We start from the raw sequence: 20,008 nt of genomic DNA, 5'->3' as shown, positions 1-20,008 counted from the left end.
TTAATTATTAATTTATTTATTTTTTTCAAAAATAAGTAGAATCTTATTGTTTTGCCAAACGGAGTTTGTAATGACATGCAACAATTTTCACAAATTTCAATATTTTCTCATTCAAAATTATCAATTGTCATAAGTTCCCTCCCTGCCAGTTATAGCGTACAAAGATAAAGCAGATATGACTGACTGACGAAATAACTACCGATTCACTTGAAACGGCACAGACCCATAAAAACACAGGTCAATTGAAATTCTAAAGTGTTCATTTAGTTGTTCATTGCGGCTCGGTGCGGAAACACATAACAAAACGCGCGTCCGTTAAACATGGAACGTTCCAAGTTGTCACTGATCTGCGTATTCGCTGTGATCGCAAGCTTATCGTTGCAAATTACCCCCACCAATGGAGCCAATATTTTGGGCATTTTCACAAGTCACAGTCCGTCGCATTTAATTGTCCATATGTCGGTGGTTAAAGTATTGGCCGAACGTGGACACAATGTTACCGTGGTCGTAACCCAAAAACCCAAAGTTACCCATAAGGATATCAATGTCATTGTTATACCGCCAAAACCCGATGTTGAGGAGAAGCTGAATCGTGAAGTGTCCGGCATGGCATTGAAAAAGAACAGCCTAATTAATACCGTATCGAATTTCTTTGGTTCGCTCAGTTTGCTAATCGATATGCAAAGGGATGCCTTGCAGGACGCCCGTTTCACAGCGCTCTACGATAATCCCCAATATGATTTGGTGATCATTGGTTTCTTTTTTAATAATTTCCAATTGGGCGCCGCAGCAAAATTCAAGGCTCCAGTTGCCATAAGTTGGTCCGGCCCATCTATATCCATGACAGATAATTTCATTGGCAATCCCCTGGAAGTGTCGTATGTACCCAACATGAATATGGCCATAAAGGCGGGTGAAAAAATGACCCTTCTACAGAGAATACAAAATATCTTCATGAATGGTTTCTTCGATATGATCATGACTGCAATGGACTTTAAAATGAGGGCGTTTTATAAGTAAGTAATTTCCTATACGATTACAATTAAGATATTTCAAGAGAGAAGTAGTCCATCGCATAGAGTCAGCGAAGATTCGTCATTTATTTGACGTATCTCTTTTCTTCTTCTCTATCTAAAAATCTCGGGTTTTATTCCATTAAACATTCTATGGATTAGTTCCGAGTGCTCATCACTTGAAATGTTTGTTTACATTTGTTTATTTACACTCGTTCACAAGCAGTTTTATAAATTTGCCTTAAGCAAAACAAAACAGGTGTGTACGATAATTTATGCAGTACAATTTACTCAGCAACTTGTACTCGGAGAATTTTCTCTGTCACGTACAAATATTGTAAAAGGTTAGCGAATTATAATCAGCAAAATCCAACAAGAAAACAGCTGTTAGCAAAATGTATGCGGCTATTATAAATAGTTTAGAGGATTGAAAAACTACAATAAGCGCTTATTATTTATATAATGGCCTACATTTATTACCAGCTGATTTTCAATCAGCTGCTGACACTGAATAATTCCTATTGAGATCATTTTCACTGATGCAAATTCTTGAGGTTAAAAGTAATCAAAACTTAAAACGTGACTTCTAAGCCTAAAAATACAACACTGTTATCAGCTAGTGTTGTATTTTTACGCTAACGATTTACGCGTTGCTCTTTATAAGGTGAGAAAGGAGCGTAGGGCCAAAATCGAACTATGTCAACCTAAAACTCCTTTGTTCCTCTACGAAGAAGCCAGCCGATGACTTAAACCATTGAAAAAAGCATTTTATGTACTCTCACCTTTAGCCTTCACTTATTGAACTTTTTGCTTAGCACACATCATGGTAGAAAAATACAGGTAGATGCATCAACGCTTGGGAGCATTGATATGTCAATTTTTTTTAAATATTTCTTCAAAAATAAGTATATTTGTATATGTTTTCCTACACGACGCCAATCGGTGGTTCTTATAATATGCATTTTTTTAACAATATTTACAAATTTGAGTAATTTTTCATTCAACAATTTTGATTCCAAAATTGGTTTGACAGTTCGTTGTCCCAGCAGCTGTGTTGAAGCGTCTACCTATATACTTCTACCATGGCACACATTCTGCAAAAAGTTGTACAAATTATTAGACTATCGTGCACACCTAATATTTTATACAAAGTTCACATTATACGTGGCTTGGTCTCGATACTATCACTTGATAAATCACTTCAGAACTACTAGTGATAAAAGAGTGAACTGTCAGATGAAAATAGTTTAAAAGTATAAAGACGGAAAAATGAAAATACTGCGCAGAAATGTCAAAATTGTGTCAACACTTAACCGTGCTACCAAACAGCTGATGAAAATAGAATAACGAAGTTACAAGATTTGTGTGTTGGGAAATATTTTAATGAATTTTTGTAAAAAATGCAATCAATGGAAAAAAATAAAAAACATAAATATTAGCAATTAAATTAAATGAAATGTCAAATTCACTAATTGACAGATTTTCCAATTTATCTTGCCCAAATTCGTGGCGTAAAAAGTTTCTAAAGAAAACATACATTCATTTTTGTTTAGAGACATGGTAGAAGAATACAGGTAGTCGCATCGACACAGCTGCTGGGACAATGGACTGTCAAACCGGTTTTGGAATAGAAAATCATATCAACGATTTTTGTATGTTGTTTTATTCAAAACACGTTCCTGTATTCTTAAGTTTGCATTTTGAACTGTCGAAAATAAATAGTTTAAAAGTACAAGAACGGAAAAGTGGCAACACTAAGCAAAAACGTCAAAATTGTGTCAGCAAAAATGATGCTACCAAACAGCTGATGAAAATAGAATAACAAAGTTAGGAAATATTTTAATGAATTTCAAAGAATAGAATAATGCAGGCAACAAAAATAAATAAATGGTTTCATTCGAAACATCAGATAGCAAGTGATTTGTATGAAATGTCAGATTCGCTGTTTGACAGAATATCCAATTTAGCTTTAGTTTCTGAAGAGAACATACATATAGAAGACGAGAGATTAATGAAGAGAAGAGAAGAGAAGTGAACATTTTGCAACTTCTCGAAATACGGGACTATTTTTTTGTAAAAAATTGAGGAAGGTAAAGTAATTTCAAATACGCATACCCATCTCTGCACTTTCTGCAGTGTATATTGTACAATTTCACTGCATAGAAAACAGGTTCCCATCTCTGATTTGTGTGTATACAATGGATTTATAAACATATATTTTTGCTCTGATCCAGAATCTGCAAGAATATACTACTTTTGCAAATTTTTTTAATAAGAATTAAGACTTGAGAATTAAGAAGGTAAAGCCATTTCAAATAAGCATACCCATCTCTGCACTTACTGTAATTTACCTAATCAAATTTCCGTGCATAGAAAACTGTCAAAATACTGTCATATTTTATTTGTGTATATAAAATGGATTTATGAAGACACATTTTGACACTGAGATGCTGTCAAAGGTATTATTTTGAAAAAAAAAAATACAAACATATGTTTGCACAACTTTACCTTCTTAACTCTACCATGGAATTATGTTAATATGGAATTCGTGTCCTATAAATGGGTTAACTCGTGTACGCAAGCAACGTTGTTCAAATCCCAATGCAAACATGGTATTAGGAAACAAAATAAATCTTTCAAAATGTACGGAGAGAATAAAAAGATTTTTTTTTCTAGCAAATTTCAAGCCAAACTTGAACTAAAAGACACTATAAATTTTATTTATGCTTTCTATAGTAAAATTTATTGAGATTGATCAGTTATCAAGGTTAATTCGGGTAAATATTTTATGTGTAAACGTCAATCTCAAACCCCTTTTGTATGTTTGCGAAGCCAGCATTGCAGAAGAATACAGGAAGATGCATCAACGTTTGGGAGCATTGATATGTCACAATATTTAAATGTTTTTTTTTTTTTTTTCAAATATAAGTAGATTTTTATATGTTTTCTTATACTACGTTATTCGGAGGCTATTATAATTCGCATTTTCAACAATTTTTACAAATTTAAAGAATTTTTCATTCAACATTTTCAATCTTTTCAAGAAACATTTTTGACATATTAATGTTCCCAAGCGTTGATGCATCTACCTGTATTCTTGTACCATGGATATATGTCAAAATTAAATTATTCTCACCTTTATTTTTTATAGTACCATGTTCCCATTAGCATTTGAACGACGTTGTTTGATCCAAATTATGTGCAATGACTTATGCGAGAAAAACAATTCTTCTATATATTTGCCTGTTCCAGAACTGCAAGAATGTAGCATTTTTACTAAGATAACTAATTTTTCGAAATAGGAAGTTGCAAAACTAATCGATTCTTGAACAGAACTATTCTCAATTATATGCTAATCTATGTTTGGGTTAACCTTTAAAAATATGTTTTTCCACCTTGTAGTGAGCTTTTCCCCAATGATGGCAGCTTCCCCACCTTGAAGGAAATGATGAAGAATATATCCCTAGTTTTGGTTAACGGTCATTTCAGTGAAGGCCCCATAAGACCAAATGTACCGGCTCTAGTTGAAGTGGGTGGAATACAAGTCAAGGATAAACCCGATCCATTGCCAAAGGTAAGTTTTACAAACTACAAATGCTCAGTTCCAGATTCTGTAGAAAACTACAAGAAAATCGGTTATGGCCGAGCCGAGCAAAAGCTTTAAATTAAAACAATTAGTTAATTTTATTTAATTTTCTTTTAAGGACATTGCCGATTTCCTCGACGGCGCCAAGGAACACGGTGCCATACTCTTCAGTTTGGGTTCAAATCTCAAGGGTTCCAGCATTAAGCCGGAAACAGCAACCTATATTTTCAACGTTTTGTCAAAGCTTAAACAAAAGGTCATTTGGAAATGGGAAGACTTGAAAAATACCCCAGGAAAATCAGCAAATATCTTGTACAAAAAATGGATGCCTCAGGACGATATATTGGCCCATCCGAACATAAGATTGTTTATAACACATGCCGGTAAGGGTGGTGTCGCCGAGGCCCAATATCATGGTGTACCCATGATGGCTTTGCCCGTCTTTGCCGATCAACATGGTAACGCCGATAAGATTGTCAAATCCGGTTATGGCAAACAACTTGAGTTGCTCACCCTCACCGAGGACAAGTTGAGAGAGAATGTTTTGGAATTACTCAATAATCCGATGTATCGTAAAAATGTACAAGAATTTAGCAAACTCTATCGTGATCGACCATTGTCGGCTCGAGAAAATGCCGCCTTTTGGCTGGAATATGTAATACGTCATCATGGAGCTGCCCATATGCAAAGTCCTTTGGTCCACATGAATTTCATTGAAAGCAATAATTTAGATGTCTATGCCGTCCTCTTGGCGGTGTTCTATGTTTTATATCGCATCTTTAGATTAATGCTCTGTTTCGCCTGCAAGAAGTTATTGAAAAAGAATTGCAGTGGTGCAGCGTCCAAAGATAAATCAAAGAAAAAAGTTAAAAAACAATAATTTATTTTTATTAGATATCGATATTTAATTAATTTTTGTTTTGTTATTCATAATTTTGTTGTAAATAAATTTTTTTATTATAAATTTTTTTTAACAAATTGAGAATTTTAATCATGGTGGAATAAAGAAGGTGATCTTATTTCAAATTAGCATATCCAGCTCAAAATTCTCTAGGATAGGAGACTGATTTCCATCTCTGATTTGTGTACATACAAGGGATTTATGAATATACATTTTGACAGTGAGATGATGTCAAATTGTAAATATATGTCATGAGGTTACACCATGCCCATATTTGTCATGTTAGAAAAAAACATATTATAAAATTAGTCATCACCTTCGTATTAAAATATGAGATTAAAAATTTAGTATTGTAGGTTCTGGAACATTTTTGATATTTAAACAATATCAGCAAAATACTGTACGTTTTAGCCTATCATTGTAAATACTAAATTAATCAAAGATTACCTAATGGCCTCTTTGGGCACCATACCCACTTGTACGTGCTTTGTTGCCGTCCCCATGGCATAGTGTTTTATCAAGACACCATTGTGGCAATGCAGAATCTAAAGTTTTGATTATCTATCATCCCTATCGACATTGACTAAACTTCCACTTGAATTGAATTAATTGATAAGATATCAGAATATATACAAATTCGGGTGTTTTCAAAATGTTTATTTCAACGTATGGATCGACAAAATCTAGAGTTTTTGTAGCGAAATAATCCTTTAGAGATATATAGTACATGATTTTGAAAAGAAGTGCTGACCTTCCATTCAGTTATCGCGTTTTTCAATTATTTATTCAAAACAAATGCAACAAGTTGTTTGATTTTTTATTGTTTTGATACTAATTCTGACATTACAAGCCAAACAGGTAGACCTCTATACTTGCAATTTTTTCAAAGTTGGCCTACCTTCTCTTCATTGTACCATGCTCATATTGATGTGCTCAAAAAGGTGGTTTTTATGTACCCCCAACAGTATTTCAAAAACCTGGCCGTCCCTTTCATGTTTCGTGATTTTCTTTCAAATTAAAAACATAATTTTAATGAACTGGTTAGACTCGGGTTATGCGAGTGGAAAACCCCATATCTCTGGACCCAGAAATGGTATTATCATCAACAATAATTTGACATCAATTTGGTTGACCCCCGTAATGGACCCTACTTCCGAAAATTACCCCAAAACCAACTGTTGCACATTAAAAGTCTATTTGACACTTTAAGGCTCCATCACAGAGTTGCATTTTTCACAGTTTCGCAGTTGCGCAGTCTTTGCCTTTGTGCCATAGTTATACATAACTTGGTAATATAAAATATATTTTCTTGTAATTATATTCAATAAACAATATCTCATTAATGTTTTTAAAGATTTCAACGATTTGTAAATATACAGTGTCTTTATTTTGTCGGGATCACGTGTTATGTGTTATCAACTCATGGTGATTGTCAAATGTGGTAGTTTTGTTAATATTTCGCTATGAATTATTATTTATCGTTTCCTTCAATCCATTCTCTTTCTAAACATTTTGGACTGGGGTGCTGGCACGGTAGAAGAATACAGGTAGTCGCATCAACACAGCTGCTGGGACAATGAACTGACAAACCAATTTTTAAATTGAACTTTTTGAATGAAAAATTATTCAAATATGTAATAATTGTTAAAAACTTCGTATCATAACAACCTCCGATTGGCGTTGTACAATAAAATAAGCACAAATCATTTTTTTTGAAGAAACATTTAAAATTTTTTGACATGCCAATGTTCCCAAGCTTTGATCCATCTACCTGTATCCTTCTACCATGGATTCTGGAATACGAAAAATAAGCATTGAAGTTAGTATTTTTCCATCGATTTGGTCCTCATACATGTTTTTACATGATGTGTGACTTTGGCCTACCTTTTGTTTCGCAAATAAAGTATGTAAAATATTAGCATATCTTAACATGATATTAAATTAATTATTTTATTTCTAACAGAAAATCGTTTAGAAATCATAATTAAAGATATTAAAAAATAATCTATTAACACTGGCATGGCAGAAGAATACAGGTAGATGCATCAACGCTTGGGAGCATTGATATGTCAAAAAAATTTAAATGTTTTTTTTTCAAAAATAAGTAGATTTTTATATGTTTTCTTATACTACGTCATTCGGAGGCTATTATAATTTGCGTTTTCAACAATTTTTACAAATTTAAATAATTTTTCATTCAACATTTTCAATTCCAAAATTGGTTTGACAGTTCATTGTCCCAGCACCTGTGTCGACGCGTCTACCTATATTCTTCTACCATGAACACTGGTATGGATCACATCTTCTGTGTTATCATTTCATGGCGATTGACAAATGTGATATTTGAGGTAATATTTCGCTATGAATTACTATTTATCGTTCTCTTCATTCCATTCTCTTTCTAAACATTTGGACTGCGGAGCTGGAAGACGTCGTTTGGATTGCTGCTTAGGATATAGAACCACGTGAAGCTTTAACATGATAAATCAGGATTTGGTTGATTACTTGAAAGGTCATGGAGTATGTGTTGTATGCCAGCTGAGATATCTGAAGGCACGTGGCAATGAATATAAAGATATAAAAGAGAGCTTAGAGAAGGTAAGAAGCTACATCTAATTAAATAGGGAATTCATTCACAACAACTACTCTATTACAGCTCAATGTCAAATATGAGGCGGCAGCTCCACAAGATGAAGAAGAGGACAATAGTGAAACGGTGTGTAAGAAAGCAAAGCAACAAAGTTGTCCCTGCTGTTTGGGACTGTTTTCGCATAGCTTTCAGTCTCAGCTGATTGAATCCATACTCCAAACAGATATCCACAAATTTGAATGCAGTGATATTGTTGTGGCCATATCAATGCCCATGATTGTACAGACAAGACAACTGGCAATGTGGTATGCACTGCTGGAAAAATTTGGCAATAAGATTGACAAGGAACGTGCACCAGATGTTCCGCTTAAAGAGGCAATAAAATTAATTATAAATCCCATTATCTGTAAGGAACTACAGAAGGGATATGATGCCAATGGGATTATGATAAATATACAACTGTCTCACAACATGGAGGAGGATAATTTAAAGAAATTGAAACAACTTCATGAGAAAGCCTTTCCCACTGCCCCAAATACCAAACGTCAGGTGGTATCACGAGGAGTACTTGATAAACAGTATATGCCAAAACGGATAAAAGCTGATCTGTTCAAGGAGTATTTTACAGTACCACCACAGGCCGATGATATCCTTAAACTAGATTCCATTGAAATGACGGGCCCAACGGTATTTGTGGCTGGTCGATATCGTAAAATATCCCGGGAATTGTCTCATACCCCCTGGGTACTAAATGGCAAACGGGTTATGGAAGACAGCATTGAGGAGATAATAATACGAACAGTGGCTCCCTACTTTTGGTGTGTAGAAATCGTTCATTGAAATTTAAAAAATATTTATTATTTCACTCCTTTCAGCAAAGACATTTCTAGAGTAATTTTTATGTCGAGTGGACGAGAGGATGTCGATGTACGTTGTCTTGGTAAAGGCAGACCTTTTGTTTTGGAAATTCCCAACTCAATACATACCACACTTCCTACTGCTGAAGCTCATCGCATGGAATGTGAAATTGATAAATCATGTAAATTATCTGTGAAAAATCTTCAAATGGTGCAACGAGAAGAACTGGTACACATCAAATCCGGCGAGGAACAAAAGAAAAAATACTACAGAGCTCTCTGTAAATTACATGATCCTGCAACACCGGAGATACTACAGAAGTTAGACATACCGGAAGGCTTTCAAATACAACAAAAGACCCCAATACGTGTACTCCATCGCCGGCCCCTGCACACAAGACCGCGAATGATTTACAAGATGAAAGCTTCGGTCGATAAAGATAATTTAAGGGTTCTAGTTCTAGATGTGGTAAGTCAAGCGGGCACCTACATTAAAGAACTAGTTCACGGCGAATTTGGACGTACAACACCATCGGTTTCCTCAATCATTGGACAACCAGTTGATATTTTAGCTTTGGATGTAATGGCAATTGATTTAGATTGGCCCAAGGATGTTGACAACAGTCTCCCAGAATAACATTTCGTAATTCGTTGTTTTTAACAATAAAACACCCATATATAAATTGTTTATTTCTTTTTGTAATTTCAATTTCCTTTTGTACAAAATAAGAATTTACCACAAATTCTAAACCGATTAAAACAGCATTTCGAATGCACTTAAATAGAAAAACTAAGCTTTATAACCAATAAGGTTTTGTGAGGTGATTTGAGGCAAATCCTTGATACCATTTTTATCCACCACGGCCACATTAAATTTGGGCAAATTTATGACCAAACGTTTTTGAATTTCCACAACACATTTTTTCAAAACATCATAGGCCTCCTCTTGGGTTATATTGTCATAGTGGTATCGATCAAAGATACTGGCACAGAACATGCCACCATAACCCTGGCCGGCATATTTAACCGACTTGGCATTGGCCAAATAGTCAATGTAATGCAATTCTGGTCCTTCCTTAGGGTCGTATCTAAAAATGGATGGCAATGGGTTAAAAGCGGCCAGAGTAATATCCTATATCTATACTTACCCCGCAACAAACAAGTTCACTTGATATGGCGTACGGGAACGTAAATAATCAGCCAAATTTTTACGTGTAAAATGGGCAGCACATTTAGGACTCAAATCATAGCCATTACACATTTTGTATAGGGCAATATTTTTGGAAATAAACTCTGTAAACTGGACTGTATCACCCGACTCGCCAATAGTAGCAAACATTAAATTGTCAGCAATTTTTGTTATTTTATTTTCATCTGCCAATGAAATGTAGAAAAAATATTCAATCATTTGTTTTTGTGTGTTGAGAAATCACTTAGTCCTTACCTTCTTTCATCACGATGATGGATCGTGCCTGTGTTGTGTCAGCGGCTAGCATAACAAAATCAGGACCGCGAATACCCAGAATAGTTTCCATTTTTTGTTAATTTAGTTTTGAAAGAAGATATTCCTAAATAAAACAATTGTTTGCAAAAATTTTAGCTCCCTTGAATGTCTTTGCTAAACGAGCCGGAATGACAATTGTGTTTTTCGCGTCAAGTCATTACCAGTGTTGCCATACGTATAAGTTTTCCTCAAACAATATGGTAAATGGAAAATATCCCATTAAGGTCTCTGGCAACAAGTCAAATTGGAAATTAATGTTTACTAGCGCGTTTATACTATTAGAGATTAACCCACTGGTTTATTAACATGGTAGAAAAATACAGGTAGATGCATCAACGCTTGGGAGCATTGATATGTCAAAATTATTTTAGTTTCTTTTCAAATGTAAGTAGATTTTTATATGTTTTCTAATACAACGTCGTTTGGAGGTTATTATAATGCGTGTTTTTCAACGATTTTTACAAATTTAAATAACTTTTCATTCAACATTTTCAATTCCAAAATTGGTTTGACAGTTCATTGTCCCAGCAGCTGCGTCGATGCGTCTACCTATATTTTTACAAATTTAAATAACTTTTCATTCAACATTTTCAATTCCAAAATTGGTTTGACAGTTCATTGTCCCAGCAGCTGCGTCGATGCGTCTACCTATATTCTTCTACCATGTTTATTAAATCCAATTATTAAATGGGTTATTAAAACCAATTGTTTGTTTAGATACACGCATTGTAGAAGAATAAAACTAGTCGCATTGACACAGCTGCTGGAACAAAGAACTGTCAAACCGATTTTAGAATTGAAAAAGTTGAATGAAAATTTATTGCAGTTTTTAAAAATTGTTAAAAAATACATATCATAACAACCTATGATCTGCGTCGTATAAGAAAACATATAAAAATCTACTTATTTTTTAAAAATCATTTTAAAAGTTTTGACATATCAATGTGGATTAATCCGGACAACTTTGTAATTAACGCCCTATTATTTAGCTATACTTCCATGGTATAAGAATACTGGTAGTCGCATCGACACTGCTGCTGGGACAATGAACTGTCAAACCGATTTTGATAATGTTCAAAAATGTCTATAACTTGGGGACAAAATGTTTGATCGTAAAAATAGAAATATTATTTTCACTTTTTCATTTTACGCCGTTTGATGTTAAAAATTGAATTAGTAGTATTCACACATATATGTACCAATTTTACCAATCAATAATTAAGTAGGAATTTCAATAGGTTTGTTTTACGATTATGTGTGTCGACATACCCCTTAGTTTTCTCACTTTCTTTCAGTGTATTTTATGTATTTTGGCATTTGTTTGCTTTTTGCATGCATATGTTGCCCGCCCTGTTGTTGACATATTTGAAAAGCAAGCGTTATTTGCCCCGCTGTTGTGCTGTCAAACATTTTTTGTTTGCAACAGAACACAACTAAAGGAATTTTAATTAAGCGATGTATTTTTTGTTTAAATGACAAGAGACCTGAAAAATAAGACAACAAATTAAAAACAGACAAATATAATTGTTTAGAATATTAATGCAATTGTAAATTTAAGCAGTTAAGTGCAAAAAGGCGCAATTATGGCAACACGACGGAGGCCACCATTGACCCAGGAAAATGATGATAGACGCCGCAGTAGTTTAGGTAATAAACAATCGACTAGTGGAGGTGCTGGAACAAAAACTCCCCTGAGAACACCCCAGAAGCAGCAGCAACAGACTCAGCCACCAGTACAGGATGTGGAAATGACAGAACAGCCCATGGCGGGCGATGCTTTGGATGACGCCAATATGTCAGATGATGAAGAAGGTGGAACACGTATTGGTGATATTTATATACCGCCACCTATACCCCCATACTGTTCCACAGAAAGCAAAGGGCCACGATTGATTATTAAGAAAATTGAAAATTTCAATTTTAAAAGTTATGCAGGCAAAGTTGTGCTCGGACCATTTCATCATGTAAGTACAGATGCCGCAAAACAAATTTTGAATATATTCTAATTATTGCGTATAGTGCTTTACAGCCATTATTGGTCCTAACGGCAGCGGTAAGAGTAACGTTATTGATTCTATGTTGTTTGTGTTTGGTTATCGCGCCAATAAAATCCGCTGCAAGAAAATCTCAACTTTACTCCATAATTCGGCCCGTTATCCCAATGTAAATATGTGTTCAGTGGCTGTACATTTTCGCCAAATACTGGACAAAGAAGATGGCACCTGCGAAGAGATACCTGATAGTGAAATTATTGTGGAACGTACGGCATATCGTGACAATTCGTCGTATTACACCATAAATGGTAAAAGGAAACAATTTAAGGATGTGGCTAAATTGCTGAAAAAACATCATGTTGACTTGGATCACAATCGGTTTCTGATCTTACAGGTAGTATTATAAAAACAAAGATAATTTTTAAAATTAAAATTAAATTTGGTGTTATTTTTAGGGTGAGGTTGAATCGATTTCCATGATGAAACCCAAAGGTTTGGCCGAGGGTGAATGTGGTATGTTGGAATATCTAGAAGATATTGTGGGTACGACACGTTATAAGGAGCCCTTAATCAAGATAAATGAACGTGTTGAACTCTTGACCGAAGAACGTACAGAGAAACATAATCGCTGTAAGCTGGCCGAACGTGAAATGAAAGACTTGGAACAACCCTATAATGATGCCGTTGAATATCTACGTCAAGAAAATGAAAATACCCGTACAAAAAATCTTCGTATCCAAAAGTATTTAAGTGAGAAGAATAAGAAACTGGAAGAGTACACAAAACATCACGAAGAGATCAGCAATGAACTGAAGGAACATGACAATCAAGTTGATACATTGCGCAAGGAGCGTGAGGAAAAGGAAGATATTATTAAAAAGGAAATGCAGTAAGTAATTCTACACAAATTAAGAATCGTCTTAAGCAATTAATAACATGATAAGATAAGGATTTATATCACACACAAAATATGTATAATCAAAATCAAATTGAATTGAAAAATAGTTGTCCTAGTTCCAAAATCAATAGATTTGTTTATAATTCAATTTTTGATAACAACAATCTAATTGTTTTTTAGAAATCATGATAATCTGCGCAAGAAAAAGGAAGACATTGAAAAGAAACTTGAAAAGGCCAAGGGAAATTTCGCCGAAACCCAGGAAACCATGACAGTGCTGAATAAACGACGTCATGCAAATAAAAATCAAGTGACCAAAAATGAAAAAGAATTAGAAGATCTGCGTAAGGTACCGGAAAAAAATGAAAAAGAAATCGAAGAATGCGAAAAGAAACTGGAACGTTTGGTTAAACAGAAGGCCGAACAAGAAGAAGAGCTACAACGCAACTACACTCTGTTGGAAGAACAAACCAAACCCTTGATTGAGCAACGTGAAAAACTTGAAACCGAACTAATGGATTTAAAATTAAATGTTGATGAAGCAAAGGCCGATTTAGCCATGTCTCAATCTGAGTTGAAAATCTTAAAAAGTGACGAAACTGCCGAGACCCGCAAATATGAGACCCTTAAATCATCCTATGAAGATTCGGAAAAAAGTCTTGCCGAAAAGAAAGAACAAGTGGTAGAGTTAAATGCCCGTCTGCCTGAACTCAAAAAAGATATACATGAAAAGACATTGAAATTGAAACAACTGCAACAAGAAGAACAACAACTGAGACAACAAGTTATGACGATCAAAGCTGAGGTAAGTAAGCTTGGAGATTTAAAAGTTGAATGAAAATGTTCCAATATTAAAATCTTTTTTTTTTTCCATTGTTTAGATAAATGAAAAAGTTGTTAGTGTACAAGCCATGCGTTCCAACAACAAAGTTTTGGACTTTTTAATGCGCCAGAAAGCCGAAGGGAAAATACCTGGTATACTGGGACGTCTTGGAGATTTGGGAGCAATTGATGCTAAATACGATGTAGCCATCTCAACGGCCTGTGGTCGTTTAGATAATATCCTCGTCGATACGGTTAATACGGCCCAAACCTGTATTGAACACTTGAAACGTTATGATGTGGGCAGAGCCTCGTTTATTGCTTTGGAAAAAGTGGAATATCTAGCAAATCAATCCGGTCCGATTCATACGTAAGTGAAATCCTCAAAATAATCCTTATTTTAGTATTTCAGCTTTAAAGAAATATTTTCATCAGCCCTTTATCATGTCTACTTCTGGTAACACTCGTAAAAAGGTTAAACATTTCGAACACTCAAAAATCTCAAACTAACCTTTTTTTCTCATATCCCATCGTAATATTTTTTATCAAACCTAGGCCATATTCACAAATGGTCAAAATATTAAGAGGTGTAAGAGCAATTTTTTTTCAATTCAAATTTATTGAGTCTTTTTTTAACACGAAAATTTACAATTTTGAAGTAAATATTTCTATCAGCCCTTTATCAGGTCTACTTCTAGTATCACTCGTAAAACCTATAGGTCTCCAAGTGGAGCGGTTGCCATATGGCAATCGCGCGTCCTTTAACCTAACCTAACCTATCACTCGTAAAATATTAAAAATTTCGAACATTAAAAAATCTCAAACTAACCTTTTTTCTGAAGTCCCATAGTTATATGGTCAAAATATCAAGCCCTTTTGCCATTTGAAAAACCTATGCATTTTAAACGAGGTGAAGTCGCCAATTCATTAAAATTTTTATTCATTTTTTTCTTTCTTTCAAATTCGTTGTAAGTAATCTCTTTGTTTTCCGTCTCTTTTTCAGCCCCGAAAATGTCTCACGCCTTTACGATTTGGTACGTGTTGAAGATGAACGAGTTCTGCCAGCTTTCTATTTTGCACTACGTAATACCCTGGTGTCCACAGACTTGGAGCAAGGTACACGTATTGCCTATGGCGCCAAACGTTTCCGCGTTGTCACCCTGAATGGTGATCTCATTGAGACTTCAGGTACAATGTCCGGTGGTGGTCGTACACAGATTCGCGGTAAAATGGGTACAAAAGTTCGAACCAATACGCGACAATCATTAGATAACTCTGGAGTGTCGCAGAAAGATTTGGAAGCAATGCAAATAAAATGTGAAGAATTATCATCACAAATCAACTACAATCAAGAGGAACAAGGTCGGCTGGAACGTGAAGTTCAGCAATTGAATGTAACACATCAACGCACTGAAGGTGATTTACAAAAAATATCGATTACCATAAAAAGTTTGGAGGATCAATTGCCACGTATCTTCAAACAACTGGAGGCTCAAAAGAAACGTATGGATCAAACGCTCACCGATGCCTCCAAAGTTGAGGATATCCAAGAGGTAATTAAACAGAAAACCGCTACCCTTAAATCCGCCGAAGAAGAAGCCGGTAAGATGGAGAAGAAAATTGCCGAAATTAAAAAGAAAATCGACAGCATCCATGGTGATACCATTAAGGCCGTTCAAACTAAAATCAACAGCATAGATAATCAAATCAAAAAGCTAAAGGGAAATGTATCGAAATTGAAGGTTGAAGTTACAAATGTTGAGCGTAATGTGAAGAAAATGGAATCTCAAATTGAACGTTTAAATGGGGAAATTGAAAAGTCTCAAGATGAGCTGAAACAATTGTCCGAAAAGCGCACAGCATTTGACGAAGAAATTTGTGCACTGCAAAAAGAACTTGAGGAGGCTAAGGAGGCTATCGATAAAGCGAAATCGGAGTCATCGGGTGTACACAAGGAAATTTTGGCCATACAAAAAACCGAAAGTGACCTCAAACTGAAACGTGTGGAAATTGAACAGAAACTACAAACAGTGGCAGCCAAAATGTCTGAAGTTAAATCTCAAATTCCACATTGGCGGGATCAATTGAAGCCCTTACGTTTACACGAAATACCAGGGGACACTGAACCGCCTGCTCCGTTGAAAAAATACACCGAAGAAGAGTTGGCCACTCACACATTACAAGACATCCAATACAAGGAGAGTGTTCAAGAGGAATTGCTAAAAAAGAAACCCAATCTGTCTTGCATTCAAGAATACATAGAAAAACGTGATGTGTATTTGGAGCGAGTAAAAATCCTAGAAGACATTACCTGCAAACGTAATGAAATGCGTCAGCTGTACGATGATGTGCGTAAGAAACGTTACAACGAATTTATGTCCGGTTTTCATATCATTACACGCAAGCTAAAGGAAATGTACCAAATGATTACACAGGGTGGTGATGCCGAACTCGAATTGGTGGACTCCATGGATCCATTTACCGAAGGTGTTTCATTCAGTGTACGGCCACCGAAAAAGACCTGGAAAAACATATCGAATTTGTCGGGTGGTGAAAAGACTCTTTCCTCTTTGGCATTGGTATTTGCTTTGCATTATTACAAACCATCGCCGCTGTATTTTATGGATGAAATCGATGCTGCCTTAGATTTTAAAAACATATCCATTGTGGCCCATTACATTAAGGAGCGTACCAAAAATGCTCAATTCATCATCATTTCACTGAGATCGAATATGTTTGAGTTATCCGATTATTTAGTTGGTATTTATAAGGTCAAGGATTGTACCGATTCGGTGTGTATACAAAATGAGCCGCCAAAAATGCCCGAAATACAACAGACACAAATGACACAGCAAACACAATTCCAACCGGCTCATTTAATGCAATCAATTGTGACCAGTGCAGATAACACACTGGTGGGCAGCAGCACGCAGCCGCAACCGGCCAATGCTTTAAATCAAACAAATCCGCCACCTACGCCCATGGATAGCAAAGAACCGCCATCAGTATTAGCTGGGAAATCTGTAAGTCTGGATGATTCCATTGATGAGCCGCCACCACCTGCCACATCATCAGCAACGACGGCTGTTGACAATGATGAAAACTTTCGACCACGTTCCACATTTGCGGCAAGTCAAAATATGACTTTTCTACCCCAAATAGAAAGTACGGCCCTCTCCGCCACTCAACTGGATATAACACAAAGTCAAACGATTGGCACTCCCAATAGGAGTTCCCAGTTCAAGCAGCCCGCCCCCGTTACTCACGAACAAACGCCGCCTACCTCTAATTGATACCTAATGTTTTCTTGTCCCGTGGAACGGGATAAATGTTCATTGTTTCTTCTTTTTCATCATTTTCTGTTTCGTTTATTTCACCAATTGTACGATTGCCATGCATCCATATGTATTTGCATTTTTTTAACTAGCCTATAAAATAAAAATATACTAACAATAAAATAATTAACTTGGGTCTTTTATTAATATATAAAAATAGTCGTATATGATTCTTGGAATTCAAAGGTTTATTATACAAAAGCTAGTCACATTTCTGCAAATATTATGATCATCACAGAATCTTAGCAATATTTTTACAAATCTCCTCCAAAGCCTGTGTCGTTGCATTACTAACCGATGTTATGTCTTCGCCCTTATCGCATGCCTTAGTAAGCTCAGGATCCAAAGGCAATGAACCTAAAAATGGCACTTGCATCTCTTCACACATAGCCCGAGCTCCTCCCGTCTTGGCTGGGAATATTTCCGATGTATTACCACAGTGGCCACAACGGAATAGACTCATGTTCTCAACAACGCCCACAATTTCTATATTTTGTTTTTTACAAAAATTTATTTCCTTACGTACATCCAAAAGCGATACTTCCTGTGGCGTGGTCACAATAATGGCCTTTAGCGAATTGGGTTGATTTTCATCACGCAAATACGACACAACCGAAAGATGTTCATCAGATGTGCCCGGTGGTGTGTCAAGCAACAGCAAATCAAGATGACCCCAGTCGACTTCACTTAAAAATTGTCTGATCATGCCATTTTTCTTTGGACCACGCCAGATTATTGCATCATCTGGTGATCCCAAAAGGAAACCAATCGACATTAAACATATGTTATCATCTACTCCAACCGGTGACCATCCGGAACCGGACTGATGGACATTTTCTCCTTCAACTCCCATTAGACGCGGCTGAGACGGGCCACATATATCGATATCCAAAACTCCAAAATTCTTATCGTTATAACTGCGTGCCATATATCGGGATAATAACATTGTGACCGTACTCTTGCCCACCCCACCTTTTCCTGATAAAATAAGCAATTTATTGCTCACATCTTTCATAGCTGCTGCAACAAGTGCTTTTCCTGGATCCTCAAGTTTCTTATTTGGATCACTGCATATTTTTTGATTAGGACATCCTTGACATGCACTTCCCAAGCCTGCATTTGCGCTTTGCACACCAGGACAATTTTCCGGTTCGGGCATCATCTTGGTTTTGGTCTGTTATAAAAAATCCAGTCGTTTGATAGGAAATTTGTATTGTTAGCAAAGAAATTAATCGAGAGATACTCCGATGGAAATATGGAACCAAGTCCAACTATGACAGATCAGCTGTTAAGAGCTTGGACAACTTAAGGGCAGAGTTGCCAGTTCATAGCAATATCTAAAGTAGTGTACCATGATATACGGGTAGGCGCATAAACACAAATGCTGGGACAATGAACTGTCAAACTAATATTGGAATTGAAATTTTTGAATAAAAATTTTTTCAAATTTGTAAAAAAAAAAAATAAAAAAAATACATATCATCGCAACCTCCCATTGGCGTCGTATAGAAAAAAATATAAATCTACTTATTTTGAAAAAGAATATTAAAAAAATTAGACATATCAATGCATCTTCCTGTATTCTTCTATCATGACAATATTATACAATGTCCATGATACGATAAAATCAAATAATATCCATCTCTGCATTGAAAACTGGTTCCCATCTCTGATTTTTTATATATCAATATTTTTATATGTATTAGATGAAGCATGAAGATGGAATACTTCGGTCGACTATAGCTGGCATGGTACAATAAAAAGGTAAGGTAGAGCTCCCAGCTGTTTACAATTTTTTTCTAGGTGTGCCAGACTTCTGCCAATTTTGTGTATGTATTTGTTGTTTTGAAAAATGAAAACAAAACATTTTCAAAGTCGATGATTGAAAGAAACTAAAATTGCGGGTCGCGCAATAGTAATATTAACCAGATTTGCCATGGAATTGAAAGATTGAACTCTTAGGATCATATTTTTGAGAGAATTTCATTCATCTTTCACGCTATTTGACTCATTTTTTAAAATGAACAAAAAATACCAAATAAATAAAAACAATTTGTTGCCTATAATTTTGAATAATTCTGACAGGAAGCGGGCATAGCCTCAGGGCTGTATTTCTGTAGTTTTACGAAGCTGTTCTACCTCCTTATTGTACCATGATAACTGGTACATGGTAGAAGAATACAGGTAGTCGCATCGGCACAGTGGGACAATGAACTGGAATTGGACAATGAATTTAGAATTGAAAATGTTGAATGAAAAATTGTTGAAATTTGTAAAAATTGTTAAAAAATGCATATTATAACAACCACCAATATGCGTCGTATAAGAAGACATTTAGAAATATACTTATGTTTGATAAAACATGTAAAAAAATTGACATATCAATGTTCCCAAGCGTTGATGCATCTACCTCTATTCTCCTACCATGGCACATGTTAATATTTTCTAAAAATTATCCCATATGTCATTTAAATATTGAAAATTCTTGGGCGAAATACAGCAATGATT

The 20,008-nt window shown here is 35.4% G+C and overlaps 5 protein-coding genes across 5 annotated transcripts; 3 read left to right on the top strand and 2 right to left on the bottom strand.

The window, feature by feature from the left end:
• Nucleotides 1-265: 265 nt before the first annotated feature.
• LOC101895816 (UDP-glycosyltransferase UGT5) lies at nucleotides 266-5,571 on the top strand. The gene is made up of 3 exons (XM_005176253.4): nucleotides 266-1,016; nucleotides 4,416-4,587; nucleotides 4,718-5,571. Exons 1-3 carry the CDS (start codon nucleotides 322-324, stop codon nucleotides 5,477-5,479), a joined length of 1,629 nt encoding a protein of 542 aa, XP_005176310.1. The 5' UTR covers nucleotides 266-321; the 3' UTR covers nucleotides 5,480-5,571.
• Nucleotides 5,572-7,877: 2,306 nt separating this feature from the next.
• LOC101896150 (putative tRNA pseudouridine synthase Pus10) lies at nucleotides 7,878-9,637 on the top strand. Its single transcript, XM_005176255.4, has 3 exons — nucleotides 7,878-8,098; nucleotides 8,157-8,908; nucleotides 8,966-9,637. The coding sequence occupies exons 1-3, from the start codon at nucleotides 7,979-7,981 to the stop codon at nucleotides 9,582-9,584; spliced, it is 1,491 nt and encodes a 496-aa protein (XP_005176312.1). The 5' UTR covers nucleotides 7,878-7,978; the 3' UTR covers nucleotides 9,585-9,637.
• Nucleotides 9,627-10,611, bottom strand: LOC101895991 (probable proteasome subunit beta type-2). The gene is made up of 3 exons (XM_005176254.4): nucleotides 10,392-10,611; nucleotides 10,096-10,321; nucleotides 9,627-10,035 (listed from the first exon to the last, which is right to left on the bottom strand). Exons 1-3 carry the CDS (start codon nucleotides 10,480-10,482, stop codon nucleotides 9,738-9,740), a joined length of 615 nt encoding a protein of 204 aa, XP_005176311.1. The 5' UTR covers nucleotides 10,483-10,611; the 3' UTR covers nucleotides 9,627-9,737.
• Nucleotides 10,612-11,833: 1,222 nt separating this feature from the next.
• On the top strand, nucleotides 11,834-17,626 carry LOC101899614 (structural maintenance of chromosomes protein 4). Its single transcript, XM_005176276.4, has 6 exons — nucleotides 11,834-12,415; nucleotides 12,471-12,839; nucleotides 12,901-13,334; nucleotides 13,524-14,148; nucleotides 14,225-14,535; nucleotides 15,169-17,626. The coding sequence occupies exons 1-6, from the start codon at nucleotides 12,035-12,037 to the stop codon at nucleotides 17,456-17,458; spliced, it is 4,410 nt and encodes a 1,469-aa protein (XP_005176333.1). The 5' UTR covers nucleotides 11,834-12,034; the 3' UTR covers nucleotides 17,459-17,626.
• On the bottom strand, nucleotides 17,619-18,812 carry LOC101896322 (cytosolic Fe-S cluster assembly factor NUBP1 homolog). The gene has a single exon (XM_005176256.4). It carries the CDS (start codon nucleotides 18,660-18,662, stop codon nucleotides 17,733-17,735), a length of 930 nt encoding a protein of 309 aa, XP_005176313.1. The 5' UTR covers nucleotides 18,663-18,812; the 3' UTR covers nucleotides 17,619-17,732.
• Between the last annotated feature and the right edge of the window lie 1,196 nt (nucleotides 18,813-20,008).

Source organism: Musca domestica, unplaced genomic scaffold (assembly GCF_030504385.1).
Source record: "Musca domestica strain aabys unplaced genomic scaffold, Musca_domestica.polishedcontigs.V.1.1 3, whole genome shotgun sequence".
NCBI lineage: Eukaryota > Metazoa > Arthropoda > Insecta > Diptera > Muscidae > Musca > Musca domestica.
The sequence above is the reverse complement of the archived record's forward strand: the minus strand, read 5'-3'. Positions and strand labels throughout refer to the sequence as shown.